General features: G+C 38.4%; 1 protein-coding gene across 15 annotated transcripts in view; it reads left to right on the top strand.

The window, feature by feature from the left end:
* LOC115636742 (cyclin-dependent kinase 11B) overlaps positions 1-20,960 on the top strand; it is a 35,847-nt gene that overhangs the window by 253 nt on the left and 14,634 nt on the right. For 9 of the 15 annotated variants that reach the window (XM_030537176.1, XM_030537172.1, XM_030537175.1 and 6 more), the window contains exons 2-14: positions 2,601-2,726; positions 3,512-3,627; positions 4,012-4,139; positions 4,874-5,012; positions 5,589-5,725; positions 8,428-8,550; positions 11,406-11,504; positions 11,624-11,782; positions 13,662-13,727; positions 14,562-14,737; positions 16,452-16,542; positions 19,228-19,349; positions 19,711-19,816. In XM_030537176.1, the coding sequence (XP_030393036.1) occupies positions 2,616-2,726; positions 3,512-3,627; positions 4,012-4,139; positions 4,874-5,012; positions 5,589-5,725; positions 8,428-8,550; positions 11,406-11,504; positions 11,624-11,782; positions 13,662-13,727; positions 14,562-14,737; positions 16,452-16,542; positions 19,228-19,349; positions 19,711-19,816 (1,573 nt within the window). In that variant the 5' untranslated portion in view covers positions 2,601-2,615. Of the gene's footprint in view, positions 1-2,600; positions 2,727-2,804; positions 2,862-3,511; positions 3,628-4,011; positions 4,140-4,873; positions 5,013-5,588; positions 5,726-8,427; positions 8,551-11,405; positions 11,505-11,623; positions 11,783-13,661; positions 13,728-14,561; positions 14,738-16,451; positions 16,543-19,227; positions 19,350-19,710; positions 19,817-20,960 lie in introns of those variants that run through there. The other 6 variants (XM_030537182.1, XM_030537180.1, XM_030537178.1 and 3 more) reach the window with 6 other exon arrangements.

Genomic DNA, 20,960 nt, shown 5'->3' with positions numbered 1-20,960 from the left:
GAGGTGAGGGGGGAGTTAGAGATTGGGGACCGGTGAAGGGGGTGAGGTTGGATGGGAGCAGTGAGCTAGAGGAGCTTGGGGAGCTGGTGAGGGGGCGAGGCTGAGGGGGGCAGGGGTGAGCCGGCGAGTGAGACAGTTGGGAGAATGAGAGGATAGGCTGAGAGTGCTACGTTGTGGGGTAAATCTGCACAGGAGTGTAGGGAGAGATGGGGGACCCTGGTGTCACACTCAGAATTTATCAACCCGTGACCCTGCGTGTTAGGAAATTGCTTGGGAAGTTCCTGGATGTCTCCAAGAAGGGGTATCTGAAACATAGTTGTGGTTGCTTTGTGGCTCTTAATCCTGACTGGCAGGGAGTCTAGGCTCCAGCAGAACTTAATAAGACACACCTGGGAGTATCCTGCCACTGAAAAAGTGAGGCCAGGAGGATTCAGATGGCAATAGGGCTTGCACTGCCTACACACTGTTGCTTCTTGTGAGTGAATTTAGTGTGCTGCACATAGTACATAGTGAGGCACTCTTCATGCATAGTATAAAATCGTTCTTTTCAAGAAAGGCAATAAATGGCAGGAGGGCAGCATGCATGGAAGGCCAAGCACTGAGGCTTTATTTGTATGGGAAAGTCTTTTGGTATAACCTAAAGTATGAATTTAAATAGATATAGTCGTATGGCTACGACCTCCTATGTGGACACGCTTATTCCAGCTTCTTTGATATAGCTTAAACTCCTTCCCCAGTGACAAGCTAAACCAAAACAGACACACTTATATTGAAATAAGAGGGTCCATGTGGAGTAATAGGTGTGTTACAACCAGTAACATTTTCCTATGTAGGCAAGGCCTGAAGCAGCACAGCCCACAAGAGAATCATAGCATGAACTGCTTGTAATGTTGTTTCCACTACCCTTTTACAAAGGAGGAAAAAATTGTCCTTGTTCCTGACCACCTCTGCAAAGTCATTATATACAGTATAAATAATTTCTTCCCAAGCAACCTGCAGAAACCTCTCTTCTTTCTTTTTCTTGGAAGCCCTTGCTGCCTTACTTCAAAATGACCCAAATTTGAAAAGTATTTGAATATAGTACAGTGTAATAAACAGCATGCTAAACCAGGATGTCTTCATTCAGAGTCTCATTTTTGTCTGTGACTCATTCAGATTAATTGTGGGTCAGATAACAGAGCGCAAGAGGGTATAATATACCAGGATTGCTAACAAGGGCTGTTTGAAGAGGCAGAAAATATTTTGACATTTTCTAGCTTCATCTGGCCTATTTTCACATACCCGTCTTGGGGGAAAAATATTTTGTGCCTATTCTGTGGTGACAGACATGGATGCAAAAACGTGCACAGCTTTGCAACAAATTCCCGGAAGGCTCACTTTTGAATTTTTGTGACTATTTCAGCCACTTCTACTAGTGGGACTTTACATATGAAACTAGCTTTTAGCCATGTGTATCTCTGAAAATTGAAATACACATTTTAAACTATGTAAAGATGTGCCTATACTGTGTTTGAATAATTTTTAAAGTGAGCCATGTTTAGCTGAAGACTGCCTGCCTAGGAGGGTTTGCCCATGGTTATAAATTTTTTTTTTTTAATTTGTACTGTGGTTGCTGTCCTTACTAATTACTTTAATACATTTTAAAAGTTGTGATACAAACAGGATCTTGTTCACCTAGTAACTGAGGATTAATATATGCAGCCAATGAGACTACTATGAAGTAGGAATAAAAACAGGTTGAAAAGGACCAAGACTTGTTGCTACTGTTTAATGGCTATTATGTTACCTAAATGAAATAGATTAGTGGGTCTTAGTCAAGCCCTTTGTAGAGATGTGTCCACTGCTGGTACTGACATATTTGTTGACAGTCTCAGCAAAGAGGCCAAACATTTAATGGGACTGAAGAGACAGAATTATCCTTTTAATTAAAATATATTTTTTCTGGTCAAACCCAAGGCATGTAATTGCGGGATGTCCTTGCTATGTCTGTAGTGTTGGATGAATGAAAAACTAGAGTTATCAGTCTAGCCTTATTCACTACCATCAAATTCATTTTGAAAAAGGCAGAAAGAGCAGAATCAAATAATGTGGCGTATGAACTGTAGTGGAAGGACTGTGCTGGTGACAGCAGCAGCAGCTTGAGCACAGATGGAGTTCAAAGCCTTTGTAAATAATTGTGCAATCCCAGAAAATTACCTTTTCCCACAGCCTCACAGCGCTAAAATAATAAACCATAAGACTAGCATGTTTAGGTATCTTTGGATCATCATGACTGTCAAGATGTGAGGCACTATTGCAGAAGTTGCACTGATTTAACTTAAGATGATTTTTAAACCAGGTTAATTAAACTGTTGTACAAATGGTGTGAATACTCTGATTTTAAACCAAGCTTATTTTGGTGTAGCTTAAGTCAAATGCTAACTAAGTTCTCTTTACATAAGGTTCTGTGAAACTTGACACATCACATCATAATTTTTAAATGTTTATTTATATATCGAAAGTTCATTTAAAACTTACCTAAAACATTGATGTAACCAATAGCATTGAATATATTATATTTCAAATACATCTACCTCCATTAATGTGGTGTTCTATTTCAGTTCGTTCTGACTCAAATGGGTGATGAAAAGGACTCTTGGAAAGTGAAAACTTTAGATGAAATTCTTCAGGAAAAAAAACGAAGGAAGGAGCAAGAAGAGAAGGCAGAGATAAAACGCATTAAAAATGTAAGCTGTCTTTTTGTAAGTAAATAGTTCTAATTAAAGTGAGGAGGTTTAATTTTTTTCCCCTCATTTTTCCATTAGAACAAGGCTTCCTCTATCACTATCAATGAAGTTCTTTTGTGCTTCCATATTTAACAGGTGAGCACTATCTCTAAGTGTCAAAGCTTACCAGAATGTTGTGTTTTGTTAAAACCTGATTGGTAACACACTAGGTCTTTTACTTTGCTTCACAGTTGTTGAAAAGTCTGAGAAATCAGCCTGGTTAATTGGAAGCTTTTCTTGCAGTATAATTAGACTATTTTGGCCTTTTTGAAATTTTATAGTGCTCCTGTTTTTAGAACTGTTCCTTATTGCAACAGAAAAAATGTTGTAAAATTTTGTAAAATGATTAAATTTTTTTTGCCCCAAATAATTTTTGCTTATTCTTATTAAAAAGGTGTTGTTATCGGTGTCATTATCACTTGTTTATATTATTTGTTGAAAGGTTTTGTCTTTAAAAAACTACCATAAATCAGCAGAGTTTTTTGAGTTTTTGCAGGTTAGTTTTACTCAAGTAGACTGAATTTATATTGCTTCAGATATTACAACATATTAACTACATTTGACTCTGTTATAGCTATAATTAAAGTCTGTACATTTCATAAACCACTGATTTTTGTTGAGTGTCCTATTGATCATTTGGCTTTACTGCCAGCAGTGGAGTTAAACATCAGTTTAAAAAAATATAGCTCACTGCAAGAGAAATTAACTACGATTTGTTTTTACCCTTCCTTCCCCCTTCACCATAGTCTGATGATCGGGATTCAAAGCGGGATTCCCTTGAAGAGGGAGAGCTGAGAGATCACCGTATGGAGATAACAATCAGGAATTCACCTTACAGAAGAGAAGATTCTATGGAAGATAGGTAAGAATAGAAGAAGATAATGCTTCTGGATGTGGACGTTGCCTTAGAAGCAATAAAATCTAAATGTTCTCTGTGTGTTGTGATTAAGGCAGGTCTGCTGGGTTCTTTTTGATACTTACCTTGAGTCCCTGAGATTTGTATATCTTAGTTTACCCATCTATTAAAAGCAATTTAATAATACCTCCCTACCTCACAAGAGGGATTATTAATTTTGGTAGCATGCTCCAAACTCCTCAGATGAAAGATGCTATGGAAATGCTAAATATTATTACATTAAATACTTATTCCTTCTCACAAAGGGTGGAAAAGGAGTAACAATTCACACTCACTTATTCTAAATTACCTGTTACTTTCCTGTGCTTATTCATATAAATTGCATTTTAGAGGAGAGGAGGATGATTCCTTGGCTATCAAACCACCACAGCAAACATCACGGAAGGAAAAAGCACATCACAGGAAAGATGAGAAGAGGAAAGAGAAACGTAGACATCGTAGTCATTCAGCAGAAGGAGGTATTGTAGCTGTTGTTTAACATTTATATTGCCCTAGCTCTTTGAGGTCAAGCTGATTGGGGCACATTGTGCAAGGTACTGTACAATCATAGTAAACGTCAGTTGCTTGCCCCCAAAGAGTTAGAGAAGACATAACAAGTGGATGAGATTAGGGAGCTGGGGTGGAGGAAATGGAGTAAAACATTCAGAAAAAGAAATGTGAAATTCATAGGAATTCTTGTTCAGTAGTTTTATGTCTGACTCCTTCATTTCTTCTGTTACATTTAATCCAGTTAAGGGGTGTTTGTGCATATGATTGGTTCCCCACTCAACCTGGAGGAGGGAAACCACTTTGTGACAGGGACCTTTAGTCTGATCCTGCTGCCTTTGAAGTCCAGTTTAAAACATCCAAGGACTCCAGTGGTGCAGGATTGAGCCCTTTGTCTTTATACCTATCCATAAAGCTCCTAACATGCTGTTGCTATAAAGTAATACATAATAATAAACCTTGCTTTTCTGTTGTTGGTAAACTTTGTATTTTTAACATTGAGTATGATACATGCAAGTTTTTATTATCATTAAATTTTATTTACAACACAGTTCTAGGTCAGGATTTTGCTAGTACATACTAGGACCAGAACCACAAAACCCTTAAAATTAGTGCTTTACTCTATCCTGGTTTTTTCTTTTGCTTTTAAAGAATAGGAACATCTTGACTATAACAATCTAGCATTTATTTTTATCTTTATTATTAGGGAAGCATGCCAGGGTAAAAGAGAAGGAACGTGAGCATGAACGTAGGAAAAGACATCGAGAAGAGCAGGATAAGGCTCGACGTGAATGGGAAAGGCAGAAGAGGAGGGAAATGGCTAGGGAGCATTCCAGGAGGGAGAGGTAAAAAACCAAACCTTAATCTGCAACACCCAAAGAAATTCAGTTAGATCAGTGTCATTACCCCAGTAAACATGTGGTGTAATAAGAGGCTGGGATCTCACCTGCATAGAGGCTGGGATCTCACCTTTTGAAGTGGTTTCATTACCGGATGTCTTTCTAACGCTAAAGACTCTGTTTGCTGCAGTTGTGCCATAATGAGTAACTGGTGAACAAGTCAGTTCTGTAGAATACAATGGGCTTCCAAGGCTCATTTTAAAAAATCAGCTTTTTAAGCCTACTTATTTTTTATTTAAATTCCAACAGACCACAGAACCTTATTTTAAGGTGGTTGCAGCACTCTGTGCCAACTGATAAAGAAAGGCAGACTAGAGCAAATCTGTTTTAAAAGATTAATGTCTGCTTCTGTAAAGGACTGCTTATGCTATTGGCAAGTACACAATGATATCACAATTTTGTTGCTAGTTGGCGCTGAAATTGAATAACTTAGTAGTCTATTATTGAATAGTAACAGGTTTAGATTACAAAAACAAAAGCCCAGACTTCAATTATATAAAATAGGCAAATGAATGTTTCCAGGGATCGTCTAGAGCAGCTTGAGCGAAAACGAGAACGGGAGAGAAAAATGCGAGAGCAACAAAAAGAGCAAAGGGAGCTAAAAGAACGGGAAAGGCGAGCTGAAGAAAGGCGCAAGGAACGGGAGGCCAGACGAGAAGGTAACTAGTTCAGTGTAAACAGTAAAAGGGAGTGTTAAATGGAACAACAGGGGAATTTAGATAAAACAAACATCTCTCTTATATAGGCCAATGCCAGGGTTTTATTTAAAAAAAGAGAGAGTGAGTGAGTGTCTGGCTTCTTTATTAGTCATGAACAAGAGGACAAAACCACACATGGGGATAAAGAATGCAAGGTCTTTGATCTTGTATAGCTTGTTCTGTACTGTTGAACTCTGACCTATTGGTATTGAAGCAGGCCATTAGTCAGTTTTCAGTAGACGCTGTATCCTTACCAATTCTTCATTTACGTACAAGATAAATTTTTTTACTGGTCATTGATTTCCACTTACAGTTGTCAAACTGGACCTGAAATGTTTCGTTTGCAGAATATTTTACATTATACATTTAGGTGACAATTGATTAAAATGAGAGATTAAGTGTTTTTGATTTGTGCCTAGATCGAGGCACCGGAGAAAATAAGGACACTCCCCATTTGCGTTTTATCTTGGATGCTAGTATTACCTTACTGTGACTCTTGTTTTGTAATCAGTTCTCATTCTGTTAGTCTCTCATTTGCACTTTGTACTAAGCTAAGGGAGACGGTAGCCTTTGAAGAATCTTGATCTGCCAAAAGACAAAATGTTTAGGAACTTGAGGCCATTAAAGAACATAGTCTGGAACTTTCTGCTGCCAATGTCAGACAGAATGGTTAGCTTAGCCTGCACACAAATGGGGGCTACTGCAGCATAGTTAATAGCACAGAGTAAGCATTTTAATAGAGATTTGCATTTTAATAACTTTTCCAGTGTCCCTCTATTTGGTGCTTCTGAAAGTGAACCAGGAAAATTGCAGTGAGACGTTATGCAAGTGTCCCTTACATGCATCTTTGCCACTGCATCTCAGTCCTCAGCTGCAGCACCCTTGCTGTTTCAGTCTGGACCATTCTTAGGCAGATTGCCGTGTATGCCAAATTGTGTGGTAGCTGTATGATGGGAGGCATTGTGGTATAGTGGACAGAGCACTAGACTTGACTTTGAGAGAACCTGATTTCTGTTCCTGGGTCTGCTACTAGCCTGCTAGATAATCTTGGAAAAGTCGCTTCATCTCTATACTGCAGTTTCCCAGCCTGGAAAATGAGGATGATGACATTTACCTGCTTTGACATCCTCATACTTCAGATATACTTAAAAGGGTATTGTCAGGTAGTTTCTCTCTTTAGGTTTTTATACTGTGCCCAGCACTGTCATACCAGAGAGTCTTCGAATTAATAGAAATGGTTTTGAGATTTTGAAAAAAATCAGAAACTTTTTTTTAAGCATTCCCTTAAACTTCATGAGAAAAAGTAAATGAAATTTACTATACAGAGATTAGTGTAGCTTAAATGTTTACATTGAATATTCAATTTCAATAATATAAAGTGCTCTAGTAACTGAAAGCTAGGAATTGCCTAGACAGTATGGCAACGATGGCATTAAAATACCTATATAGATTCCATTACGGTGGTCAAAGATTGATCTACCTAAAGCCACCTCTCTAGAGGTTGCAGCTGATAGACTGTACTTTTTATGTTTCTTATGAGGCTTCTGTATGAAATAATATATTAAATTCATGTGGCACCTTCTGTCCCCAAGTTCCCACACACTCTTGATAAACTTAAACAATGCACAGGAATCACTTCATCCGCCTCTAAAAATTGCCCTCCTGGGGTGAAATGTGGCAGCTTTTGAACAGCTCAGAGCAATTCAGGACAAGAAGTGAAGGGGATATATTCATAGTCACTTGAAACTTCAGGGGGAATGTGTACAGGAAAAATGTAGTTACAGAAAGGAGTTTGGCCAAATCAGTGGAAAAACAGGTTGTAAGAATGTGGGAATCAACATATAAACCTTTTTACTGAAAAGTGAAAAAATTAGTACAGTTTTGCAAATATTGGTGTATGACTGTCATAGAAAGGCAATGGAAGGGAAAATACTCTATATCTTTCATTACTCTCTTTGAAAGGCTATTCTATAGTCCTGTGGGTCTCACTTTCTGAATTTTTTTTCCAAATATTTGGCCTAAAATATTTCTTAATTTCATCCCTGTTACTCCTTACTTGTACTGTCTTTCATCATGTTAAACAATTCCTTTTTCTTCTTGATATTTACACCATTCGAGTATTCATTGACAATTATCCTGTCTTCCAACTTAGTCATTGCTTAGCCATTTTCACCTTATTTAGTGGTTGATGTTTCCTCATGAGTCAATCCCTCCTGCCTCTTAACTTTTTAATTCTTTTCTGCACCTCCCCCAGTTTGTCTACTTTGTTTTGGTAATGAGCGCTCTGAAATGAAGGTAATATTGCAGATGTGGTCTCGGAGAGTGGTAAAGAGAGGGATTTGCACCTTCTGACCCTAAGTTATGATGCCTCAGTATATGTCGCCCAAATATATATTTATTTTTTATACTGCTACATTCCATTTTAGAATGACACAGTAAGTCCTTATCCAGATCATTAGCTATCACCAAAGTCTCTCTCTCTCTCTCCTTTGTGGTTTTTTTTTTATTTTTTTTTTGGGAGGTGTAGTTAGGGTTCTTTTCCTTTTAAAAAAAGAAATAAAAATGGGGCCTCAGATAGCTTGCCACGAAAGAGGAGAACCTTTGTAATTAGTAGCAGGAAAATGTAATGCGTTTTGTTTTGTTTTGTTTTGTTCTTTCACTAGTTTCTGCACATCATAGAACAGTGAGGGAAGATTATGGCGACAAAGTAAAAATAAGAACCTGGAGTCGCAGCCCATTACGACAGCAAAGAGAGAAGCTTGAGCAAGGAGATGGCAGGAAGCCAGGTAGTGTTTAAACTTGATAATATGCCATTGCATGACAGTCAAAAGGACCTGCTCGGGAAAAGGGGGGAGGGAGGAAGGAAGGGGTTTTTTTTGGCTGCTAAAAGGAATTCTGTGATACTTTCTTGAAAGTATCACTCAGTTTGAGATACAAATGGTGACATGGTATCAAAGTATGAATGAGGTATGGCAAATAAACTATTATCTGGATGATTTGCTGATGTTCGCAGGGACCCCATATAATATGCTGTTAAACTCAATCATTCTTTCCTTTTTAGTAATAACAAGTCTTGAGAAATGCTCACGGATTTCGCTAAACATTTATTAGGCCCTTGTTTAACTGGAGGGTGTATTTTCCACTGAGCTTTGGTGCATTGACTGTTGCATAATAGGTATTCCAGCGTAATTGTGTCCATATATACAGCTGTTTACTACTTCAATCTAAATCATGACGTCCACATGCCAGAGACTTTTCTTCATAGTAAATGTGCACATTCTGGGAGGGTATCCCGTGCTGCTTTGCCTTGCTGGCTTGTATTCTGGGATTTCTCTTGCAGCACATTGGGTTACATAGCAGAAGCCATCTGGGAGCAACTGGAATTCTGGGACATGAAGTCAGACTCACAAATTTCAATGACCAGTCCTGCCATCACATGAGTCATGTTTTTATTTTAATTTTTTTATGAGCCAGTCCTATTTTCAGATTGCTGTCAGCAAGCATGAACAGAACTGTGCTCCACATCTCAATGCTGACAACAACAAATATGCAGAAGGAGATGGAGATGTATCTGAGATCTTGCTGCCAGGTGGCTTTCGCTTTGGAAGTCAGCTGTTGTACCTCAGCTATTGGCTGGTAGGAAGCAAGGATGGCAGGTGTCCAAGTGGCAATGGCCACATAATACTGAACACTTAAGGGAGCTCTCATGTTGGTGGGCTGCAGCTCTGGGATGAGCTCTGTGCAAATCTCTAGGAAAGTGGCCTTTGTCATGCTAAAATTATGTAGCCACTGCTAGTCATCCCAGGTTTGCAGAATGTTTCCCACCAGACAATGCTTCTTACCTGAGGCCAGAAATGGGGCTCTACTGAGTGAAGCTGCTCTGAGAAAAGTTCATCCCCGAGCAGCTGCTTGATCTCCTCTTCTGGTATCTCTTCCAGGAGGCTCTCAAGAGGTTGCCTCTTTTGCCCTTCATTTGTTCCCCTTCAGGTTAGCCAGGCAGTCAGATGCTGATAATAGTCCTATCCTTGAGAAGCCTGGCACTTGAAGGAACTGAAGCGGGGGAGGAGAGGCTGATAAAATTAACATGCAGTTGTGGGTCCTAGTTCAGTTTCTCTGGCAGCAATGATAAAATATTTTCCCCTCTACTTTGAAAGACCATCCTCATAGTTTCTTCCTAGTCGCAGGAGAGGCTTCTGATGGTAACATGTTTTCCACCTTGTTTCTCCTGTGCCTATGGACCTTGTTGCAATGATCTGTGTTTTACTTCAAGGATGTTTTGCGGAGTGGAAGACTATTCTTGTTTGGATAGCATGGTTTGGTGGTATGTGCCATTGCTTATATGCTGTAGAGAGTTTTGTGGACAGAGGCGGGGGATGCAGGCTAGTAACTGCATCTGCCCCTCTTTAGGCATTCCTTACATTGGAGGACATTATGCTGATAGAGGTGACCAAAAAGCAGAGAAGGCCCCTTTTTGAAAAGGTTAAGGGCAGACCAGACAGATATGCATTCATGGTATTCACCAGAGTGGTCCTCTCCCCAGAGTTGCTGCAGGAATTGAAGGGCATTGTAACCTATACTGGTAGAAACTATAACCAATACCAAAATATTGCAATGTTTGTGCCAAATTAGAGTACTTTTTTTGCCTATTTTATCTCCCCAGCAAACATATACCACATCCGCTGCAAAATAAATACAGTTCTGCAGTGATAATTCTTAACCTTGAGGATTAAAAATGTGGCCTGTGCTATGAAATGAGCTTCAGCTTTACTTATGCTATATAACAATGTTGCCTATGCTTGAATGCCTTAGTCTCTTGACGTTGGTGAATGACCTCTGACTCTTTTCTTACATTTGTATCTTAATTCCCTCCCAAACTAAAATGCCACCATTTGTATTATCCTCTTGAATACTTTGAGGAGAAAGGAGCTAACCATTGAATAATTAAGCTTCTTAGGCTTAATTCAACTTTACAGAAACAGCAGTATAGTTTAAATATTACTATGATTCTCATCCTGTACAAGAAAGAAAACACTTCGGTAATATTCTGGCTTGGAAAGTTCAGTTTGGCTCCCAAGCCATACAATTAGCTCTTTGGGTTTCCACATTCTTAAAGGCTCTGATTATTAACAGAAAATATTCAGAAATTGAAATAACCATATTCTCTGGTTAAAGTTCAGTTGTGTTTTTATTTTGTTGTAAACCTGAAAAATGATTGTCGTCACTGTACATGCTACTGTGAATAGTCAGAAGTGGTGTTGATTTTTGTGTTTGTATTTGTGAAATTGTGCTCTAATGGTACTTTATTTACAACATTCATTACCAAATTGTGCATTCCTCACAGTTCATGTAGTGGGGTTTATTAATAACTCGGTGTACTTAAAAAAAAAAGTCTGAAATACAGTTCAACTCTTCCAGTGTTGATCCTGCTGCACTGCAGTTCTTAAAGTTACATACCATTGAAATCAATAGTATGTAATGCTATACCAAGTACATTCAATAGCCCGGCGGGTACATTCTGCTGGACATGACTGAAATATTTGGCAAGGGATTAAAGAAGATAATAATCTAGGGTTTTTGTGTGTTCAGTGCTTGATAAAGTAGAGGTAATACTTAGAAACTGGTCTGGTTTTTTGCTTCTCAGTAAAAGAGGAGAAAACAGAGGAAAGAGACCTGCTTTCAGATTTGCAAGACATCAGTGACAGTGAGAGAAAAACTAGCTCAGCAGAGTCTTCGTCAGGAGGTAATTACACACAATCAAATACACAGAGTTTACTCTAGGAAGTAATCATATTTGTGAGAAGACCCTTCACATGAGAGTGAACCTAGTTACTTGTGTGTTCTCTGCTTATCCCTTGACAGAATCTGGATCTGGTTCAGAGGAAGAGGAGGAAGAATCTAGCAGTGGAGAATCAGAGGAGGAGGAAGAAGAGGAGGAAGAAGAGGAGGAGGAGGAAGAAGAGGAGGAGGAGGAGGAGGAGACAGGAAGCAATTCTGAGGAAGTGTCTGAACAGTCAGCTGGTAAGTGATAAAACATGACCACAAAAATGCTCACCCAAAACACTTTTGTGCTTACAGCTTTACACTGCCCACTTTCTTTTTTTCCTGGTCACAGATGGATAGAAACCTAAAACTTCTGGGACAGGTAATATATTGGCCTTTCTGTATGAGGGCATAGACAAGTTACCAATCTAAGAAGCCAAGATGGACAGTTATGGAGATAATTTGTCTTTCTAAGAGAGGTGTTGAAAGCCTCATCATTTGAGTAATTTTAAAACCATGTTGGACGCTATCAAATGTTCTGTAGGGAACAGTCTTACACTAGCCTGGGGGATGGACTAGAGAAGTCTCTACCATCTCTTGATTATTTTTGGCTTTAAATTTTATTAGATTTTTTTTTCATTTTTGAAAAAAAATGGAAATAATACAAAAGAAATTAACTAAGCAAGTCTAGTAATTGCTATCTGTGTGTCGGTAACTAGGAAACAAAAAATGAGCACAACAATGTGGGCCTGACTGCTGGATGTTTTTCTATTAAATCAGTGAAAAGTAACCACCAATTTGAAAAAGTTTTCTAAGAGTTATTTGAATTTTTTTGTCACCAATAATTTCTAATTTTTTAAGCTAAGCTGATGTCACTGAATGAACTTTCTTCCTTCCTGTGACTGCAACATAACTTCTGACTGCCACTAATCATGGGGCTATAAATTGTTTGTTTCAGGAGTCATTACAATAGAGCCCTAAATAACAGTCAGTAACACTTTAACTTGCTTGCATATTTGTTTCCAAAACTTCCATTTTAGGGCATGAATAGCAGCTATGTATATGAAATTTCTTCATGCACCACATTTTCACCAACAGTCAAGCGTTTTTAAAACCTATTTTTAAAGCTACATTATACACGTATAATGTAAAATTGAAGAAAATAAGCAGAAACAGCAGGCATCAGTGTTAGTGTTTCCCTGTTTTGAGGCTCACTTAATCTAGTTCAGCTGTGTGTCTGTCAGAGAAACTCTGCCTACCAACTGAAACAGAGATGAGTAGATCATAGTGAGCAGGACCCGGAAAACTGCTGAAATGGCATTATTCCAGTGAAAGCAGCAAAGAATCCTGTGGCACCTTATAGACTAACAGACGTTTTGGAGCATGAGCTTTCGTGGGTGAATACCCACTTCCTCAGATTCACCCACGAAAGCTCATGCTCCAAAACGTCTGTTAGTCTATAAGGTGCCACAGGATTCTTTGCTGCTTTTACAGATCCAGACTAACACGGCTACCCTCTGATATTATTCCAGTGGTTGCCAAACTTGAGGGTTGTGTCCCCCCTTACCCTTGTTCGCACCCTGCCCCCAGAACTGGGATCAGGGCTGTGGCTTGGGAGGGCTTGGGAGGGCGGGAATGAGGACAGGAGTAAGGGGGCCAAGGCTGGAGCCACAGCTGGAGATGGGTCTGGGAGCAGAGCCGCAGCTGGCCTGTGGTTGGGGCTGGCAGCTGTGCCCGCAGCTGGGTGTGGCTCCGCTCCCAGCCCTGACCCCAGCCTTGGCCCCAAACCAAGAATGAAGGTGGGGGCAGGGCCAGGGCCAGGAGTGGAGTTGCAGCTGGGTGCAGAGCCGTGCTGAGGCTGGGAACATGGCTGGGGTGAGGCCTAGGGGTGGGGCCAGAGCACAGCTAGGTGTGGGACTGGGTGATGCTCCCTCCCCCCCCTAATGGGGGCTTGCCTGGGCCTGCTGCACCCCCCTCGAATGTTCCTCCATGCCCCCGGGGGGGTGCTTCCCACAGTTTTGGGACCTCTGCATTATGCTATAATACTCATATTGCTAGGTCACTGTATTAAGCATCTATGTACATGAAATCAGAACAATATTAAGCTTTTTCTGTTGGACTTCATTCTGTGTTTTAGAAGAGGTGAGTGAAGAAGAAATGAGTGAAGAAGAAGAGCGAGAGAATGGAAATCACATTCCAATTGGTAAGATGCAAACATTGGCTTTAGTTGTAGCATTTTGTTCCTTTTCTGTTTCATGAACTATGGATTTTAATGCACTGTCTAGAACATGAAAGGGTTTCAAGATGTTCCAGCCTGCCAGGACTTGATTATGAAAAGTAGGCTTGTATAAGAAATACTGTTGGTGGGTAGGGGGGATATTACTACTGCAGGTCTAAGTTGAAATCTTGCATAAAATGGTATTTTATGAATGAAATGACCGTGGCTTTTTAAAATCAACTTGCTAGTGGATTTTCATCAGTATTATAATCCATCACACCATTTGGTACTGTGGGTCATCTGTACTCTGGAGTAGACACACCCTGGATCAGAACTTCCCCAAAGTCTGGGGGAGAGTTCTGATCCAAGGGCTTTTTGTTTGCCTATTGTAAGAGTCAACAGAGGAGTTTGGATCTGAACTTACCTAACCTAATGTTCTAGCTGTGGTTTTGAATTGGGTCCCATCCTCTTGGTACTCAGAATTCATGTATGATATGTATCGGATTAAAGTTGAATCGGTCTTCTTTTGCATTCTGTTCATATACTGGTTTAGTTTTCTAACGTGCAATATTTAACCCTGAAAATGTATTAAAGGAATTATAACCGAAACTCATGAAATACTCCCCAAACTTAGAAAAAAGAATCGTGCTTCTTTAAATACCTTCCTTGTCATCTCTTAACATGACACTCAAATTGCATGCCATGCTTTTTAGTATCTCAATTTATGATCACAATTTTATTGCCTCACTAGTTCTTCTAAAACTAATTCAAACTCCCCAAATGGCTGCGTGTTTCCACGACTGATTCTAAATTTTAAAGTTACAGAGTCAAGGTTTGATCGAGATTCAGCTGGAAGTGAAGGAGAAGAGGAGGAAGTTGGGGAGGAGACCCCACATTCCAATGCAATGACAGAAGGAGATTATGTTCCTGATTCTCCAGCTTCATCACCCGTTGAGTTGAAACAAGAGCTACCCAAGTACCTTCCTGCACTGCAGGTCAGGATCATTTCCCAAGTGCTCCAGAATGTTTTAGATGGGATTTCCATGAATAGTGACATAAAATGATATATGTACAATCAAGAGCATCTTGGATATAAAACAATATTATGTCATATAGTCCAGTGCATTTGCCTGATGACAGAGTCATTATGTGCATAAATCGTTGTGGGGTCAACCAAAAGCATCTTGTGGTGTCAAGTGAGCCCAGGCATGTATTCCATCAATCAAATATTCACATATAATAATTTTAAAAGTTGTGTGTGAAAACAAGTTGAAACTTTTAGTTTTTAATAAGGATATAATACGTTGGGATATTAGGATATTCTGGTGACCCCATTTGAAAATAGCTACTGCAGGTATAGGCAGGGTTCACAAGTAATATAAATATTTATTGGAATGGAAAGATGTCCCTATGAGGAGAGATGGAAACGTTTTTAGTTTATAGAGGAGATGAATAAACAGGGAACTGAGAAGGTGAACAAAATAAGTTGTTTGTTATCATAGCACGTAGGAACCCTAGTCATGGCCCCAAGGTGCTCAGCGCTGTACAAGTACAGAAAAAAAAGACAGTCCTTGCCCCCAAAAGCTTATAAAACCAATAGTTTGTCACTCCTGCTTTTTTCACATAATAGAAAAAGAATGTTCAGTGAAACTGAAAGACAATAAGTTTAAAACAGATGAAAGGAAATATTTGTACACAACACCTAATTAGCCTATGGATCTCATTCCCACGATATATCCATCAAGGCAACAGTTTAATAGGATTCCAAAAAAGGACTGAACATTTTTATGGATAATGAGAACATCTACAGGTACATTATATTTCTTACACTGTTTTATTCTATCTAAACTCATGCTTCAGGGCATAAACAAAAGCTCCAACTGATTGAGATTCAGGAAAACACTTCCCCTGTGGATAGTTCTTTATGTGGGTTTTTTTTGTGTGCGCATCTTTCTCTGAAACAACTTTTACTAGCCACTGCCAAACACAGAATAGTGGACTAGATAAACCTCATCAGATCAGTATTGCAATGTTGTGCGCTAGTGCAGCAACATATGACTCATAAAGATGCAGAATACTGATATACACATAATACATTTGTAACTGAGCATTTGATCTAGATCTATGCATGTTTTACTTCCCATTTTACTTTTGTGTAAATGTAATTTGTATATTACTATGCCACCTTTATTTTAACAAGAGGAAGTATCTAGGCCAGTGTTTCTCAGCCTTTTTAATGCTGGGGACCGGCTTGCTGCTTTCCTCAACTGTGTCAGGCAGATCTCAGGGATCAATGCCGGACTGGTTGTTGAGAAACACTGATCTGGATAGTGAAGACTTATGTGATCCTATCTCTTTTTGCTGTCAATGGCTAAGATCAGCATATGCTTAGGGAATGCAAATGCAGCTCATTGGCCTGCCTGAGAGACATCAATCTAAGGTGCTGAGCTAGGTCCTCTGCTGCTGAGACTGAAATCTTCATTTCTTCAGCATCTGTAGAAATGAATGAGGCTTAGGCACTATTGAACTGGAATATTTTAATCTTTTTTTAAACTTAGTTTTTGTTCCTGAAAGGACACTTTCTTAGAGTACTAGGTAAAAATGCTTTGGAACAAAAAAAAAATAGTTTTCCTGGGCATAGATCTATTTTGTATTTTTATCTTTAAAAAAGTAAATCCTAGTGACTAAATTTCTGTTTGTTTTTCTCAGGGATGTCGTAGTGTGGAGGAATTTCAGTGTTTGAACAGGATAGAAGAAGGAACATACGGTGTGGTGTACAGGGCAAAAGACAAAAAAACTGGTTGGTACAAGTGTGCCTGTTTAAAACAGTGCTAAAAATGTTGGGTTCATTAAGTGGTCTCATAATGTTTTCACAATACTTATTAAGCATTAAGGGCAAAGTGTTATGTAATATTAAAAAAACGTAAGTGACCCATCTTAGGGCTACACCTCTTGGTGATCCACAGGGAAGTTGTATGTTTTAGGGATCTGCAGTTTGGAAAACAAACACCTGTGCTTGAAGTTGCTAATTATTTTGAATATTCTCTTGCATGCAACATAATCACTTTGTGCTCTCCCTGCTTTGTACTGGGGATGCTGAAATTCTTCTGGAGATTTTTTCTTCAGAGCAATATTAACCTTCCGCATTATGATCAACATATTACATTCCAGTGTTAGTGCAGTGGACAATTTAAGAATTAAGACGATGGTAACAATCTGAATGAAATGTAACAAAAGTACTTGTACAGTGGGTGATGCAGTATACAGCATTAAACAAGGGAGTCCAAAATTGGATGTCGTGATGTCATGTAAGTACTTGTGCTGGCTTATTAGATATCCTGAGTGCTTGGCATGGGATCTGCATTAAACTCTGAACTTTGAGGAGGGTGTCATTCAATATAGGAAAATAGTTAGTCTTTTGTGGAAAGTAAATTTGAAGTTAAGTGTAAACATTGTGCAAACTTAATTTAATAATACTTTGCATTTCTTTAGAGTCTTTTATCCCAGGACCTAAAAGTGTTCTAAAAATGTGAAAGAATTAAGCCGTACAATAACTCTGTAAGGAACATAACAGGAAACTGCGGTAGAGCTGGAAATATAACCCAGATTTCTTGGCTCTCAGTCCTGATCTTTAACCACAAGACCAGTCTATCCCTTCTTGTATCAAATGTTCTGATATAATGAAGTGGGAGAATAGTTGGATAAGTTTGTGCTTTAACCTACTCTGTTCTTGGATTTGATTGTTAGAGTTATGGTCTAAGGCAAAATCATTTTCTGAATCCCTCACTAATAAGAAAAGACAGTTTAAAATATTATTTTTAGTTATTATTGCTCTTTTTCATGAGTGACTCCTGCCCCTCAGTGTGGTGTGCGTTTGAAATAAGATTCTTTTAAAGATATTCAGTGTCTTTTTATTGCATGTAGTCATGTAGAAATTGTTGACAAGAGTTTTTGATTTTTAGCCTTATAGGTAGAGATTTCGTGCTTCCGAGCTACTAGACTTAGTTGAGCATAGCAGGGTGATCTGTCAATTGATTAGATGTAGACACACCAATAAGTGTCATTATAGGTATGGAAAATGATTTAAATGGTTTTATAAAAGAAGTGGTTTGTGTGTGGTGGACATTCTTTACAGAAATTTGTGGTTAGTTCACTTTTATCGTTTGCTTTGAAGTCCATCATTAATTCTTGTTTGAAGGAAACCAGAAGGCTCATATGTAGATATATAAATTTAAAATTTATATAGATATTAAAATATATCTGACACAGTAAAAAAACAAACAAAAAACCCTATAATTTGGAAACTTTCATTGTGTTGAGCAAAACGAGCAGTTTAAGAGGAAGTTTGTTCTGATATTTAGATCAGAAGACTTGGAGACAGGATTTATGGTTATTCCCAGTTGTACCACTCACTTGCTGTAACCTAAACGTTAAATTCCTCCATCTGCAAGTTTGGGGTAATAGCAGCCTTACAGGGATAGAGTGAGAATTCATTGGTTTTTTAAGTGTTTTAAAATCCTCTCTGAAAAGGAATTATACACATGGAAAGTATTATTTTCTTTAAATTCATTCCTTGTGTTATAGCTGCAGTGGCCACTTCCTCCTCTAGCCTACATGGCACATGGCCTTCCTCTGAGGCTGACCTTAACATTACTCTCTGAAATGGTTTACAAAAGGAGAGGTGTCATGGGCGGCTTGACTGTAAGTGCTCACTCACTTCTGAGTCTATGCAAGTCAACACCACAACATACCAAAGATATCTTTGATCGCTGTAATTGACATATATAATAAATGGGGTACTTTACTATCTAATGATTCACATTTCAACTGTTAATTTTATATTCTCGCCACATAAAATTAATTCAACAGGAAAAAATTCACCTCTGCAGGGGCTAGCATAAAGCCTATTCCTCTTTTAAATCCTGTATTACTTTTACACTATGAGCTCTTTGGGACAGAGACTGCCTTTTTTGGTATGTGCTTTACAGTGCTTAGCACAATGGGGTCCTGACCCCTGATTTGAACCCGTAAGTGCTAGCACAATGCAGATAATTCACACTAATATTTTGAAGCATTAAGTGATGCTGGCCTTCTTCAGAGGGGTGAATTTAACCCAAGATGCATTTTTTTCCTTCCAGCAACTGTTGGGAAGTTAAGTCAATGTTTGTATGAGAGGCAAATCATATAGTACAGTAGTAGGTTTGTTTGTTCTCTTTCCAATTGTGTTTTATTGGACTCTTAATAAAACCTATAATCAGCAATCCTAGAAAATGATATGAGAGAAAAATTGCTTTGGGTTTTATTCTTATCCATGACCTCAGTCTAGTCCAGTCTTTCACACAAAAGTTAATATAATGCCTGGATAAGGACTTCCACTGAAAAAGACAGTAAAATATTTACTGTGCTGTTAGAAGTGCCCTCTTCATGTGTCTTTGATTAGATATTTAATTTGGGTTCTTTATTTAAGATATTATTTTCTTTGTAGATGAAATTGTGGCTCTGAAGCGACTGAAAATGGAAAAGGAAAAAGAAGGCTTTCCCATTACCTCTCTACGAGAAATAAACACCATTCTAAAAGCACAGCACCCAAATATAGTCACTGTTAGAGTAAGACCACCAATACTTGTATATTAACATTCATTTTGTTCTTGAAGTGTTACTCTTTGACTGTTAAAATGCCCTATAATGGTCTGATTTAAGTACAGTATTTGCTCATTAGAGCTTGTTTCTTTCAGTATGCAGTTGTGTGCCTTGTATAATCAAATAGTTCATTTTTGTCTATAAAATCTGTTTAAAACATATAAAAAATGAACTTGTCTAGAATACTTCAGTGTGATACATTTCCTGTGAATTTTATGAATTTGATGTCCCTTTTTTTTTTCACCTGCTAATACATTCCTGACAGCCATCCTTAACCGCTTATAAATATTGCTTGGTTTCCTTGATAATATGCTGTATTTGTTCTTAGGAAATTGTTGTGGGCAGTAATATGGATAAAATCTATATCGTAATGAATTATGTAGAACATGACCTCAAGAGTCTAATGGAAACGATGAAACAGCCATTTTTACCAGGTACTGTATTTCCTAGCCTCCTTCAACTTTCCAAGTAAAAATCATGTGAATTACAAGAACATCAATATAATATGTCCCTGAGTTATACTGGCACATTTTTGGCTTAGCGTGGGACAGAATATGGTCATTGCGATGGAACTTGTTCTGAAAGCTCTTTGAAACAGGAATGTTTCATTTTTCTACCTGTCTAGCCTCTCTGTTTAGAATCTTAGATCAGTGACCATCACTGTAATATACAAGCATCCCAAGAATCTATGGTTTGGATTTGCAAAGAGCCTATAGGGAGTATCATACCCAATTCCCATTCAGTTTTAATGCGATTTGGGTAGCCAACTACCTTAGGCTCTTTTGAAAATTGCAGCCTATGTTTTTTTATATATGCAGCCCTTAGCATGATGTAGCCTTGATGAAGGTCAGAGCATTTGGGTGCTACTGCAACATATATGATAATGGATGATGAAGCAAATATATAAACTGATGGAGAAGTTTCCTTGATTGATTCATTAGGGTTGCAGGTTTACTTGATTTAGTTATTTCACTTCAAATATTAGGTGTCATGGGAAAACTGGAAACACAAGTATTAAAGACTTCTTTCTCTTAACTTTATGCAACAAGATTAGTCCCTGAAAAATTAAATATTTGGATATTTAACTAATTGTACCCAGAACTGTACCATATGCAGCACAGTGTGAACTTCCTCAGATGCCCCTGGAAGAATTACTCTGTACCCTTGAAAAGCAATTCCATTGTCTCTGCTAACTTAGGCACGTTAGCATTATCTGATTTGTTTGACAGTCACCTAGGCATTGTGAGAAATGCCTGTTCTGCATGGGTTGTGCTATAAACACTAAACTGAACACATTTCATTCACTATCTTGTGCTAAAATTCTGTGGCCAAATCTTGATACCATTTATGTCATTGAGAGTTTTGAATTGACTTCAGTGGGATCAGGATTCGGTCCATATTGATAAAGGCCCTTGCTTTTTTCCCCGTAATCCTGTAAACCATGCTGGTTCTTTTTAAATAATTAAATGCTTAACTAGTACTTACTTTGGTTGTGTATGTTTTGTTCTGTGCTCTTGATTTAACTATTTCAAAAAACATAGTACTAGTAGACTTCATCTTTGAACTGAACACACAAGG

The sequence above is a fragment of the Gopherus evgoodei genome, chromosome 18 (assembly GCF_007399415.2).
Source record: "Gopherus evgoodei ecotype Sinaloan lineage chromosome 18, rGopEvg1_v1.p, whole genome shotgun sequence".
NCBI classification, from domain to species: Eukaryota; Metazoa; Chordata; order Testudines; family Testudinidae; genus Gopherus; species Gopherus evgoodei.
This window is presented reverse-complemented; position numbering and strand designations above follow the sequence as displayed.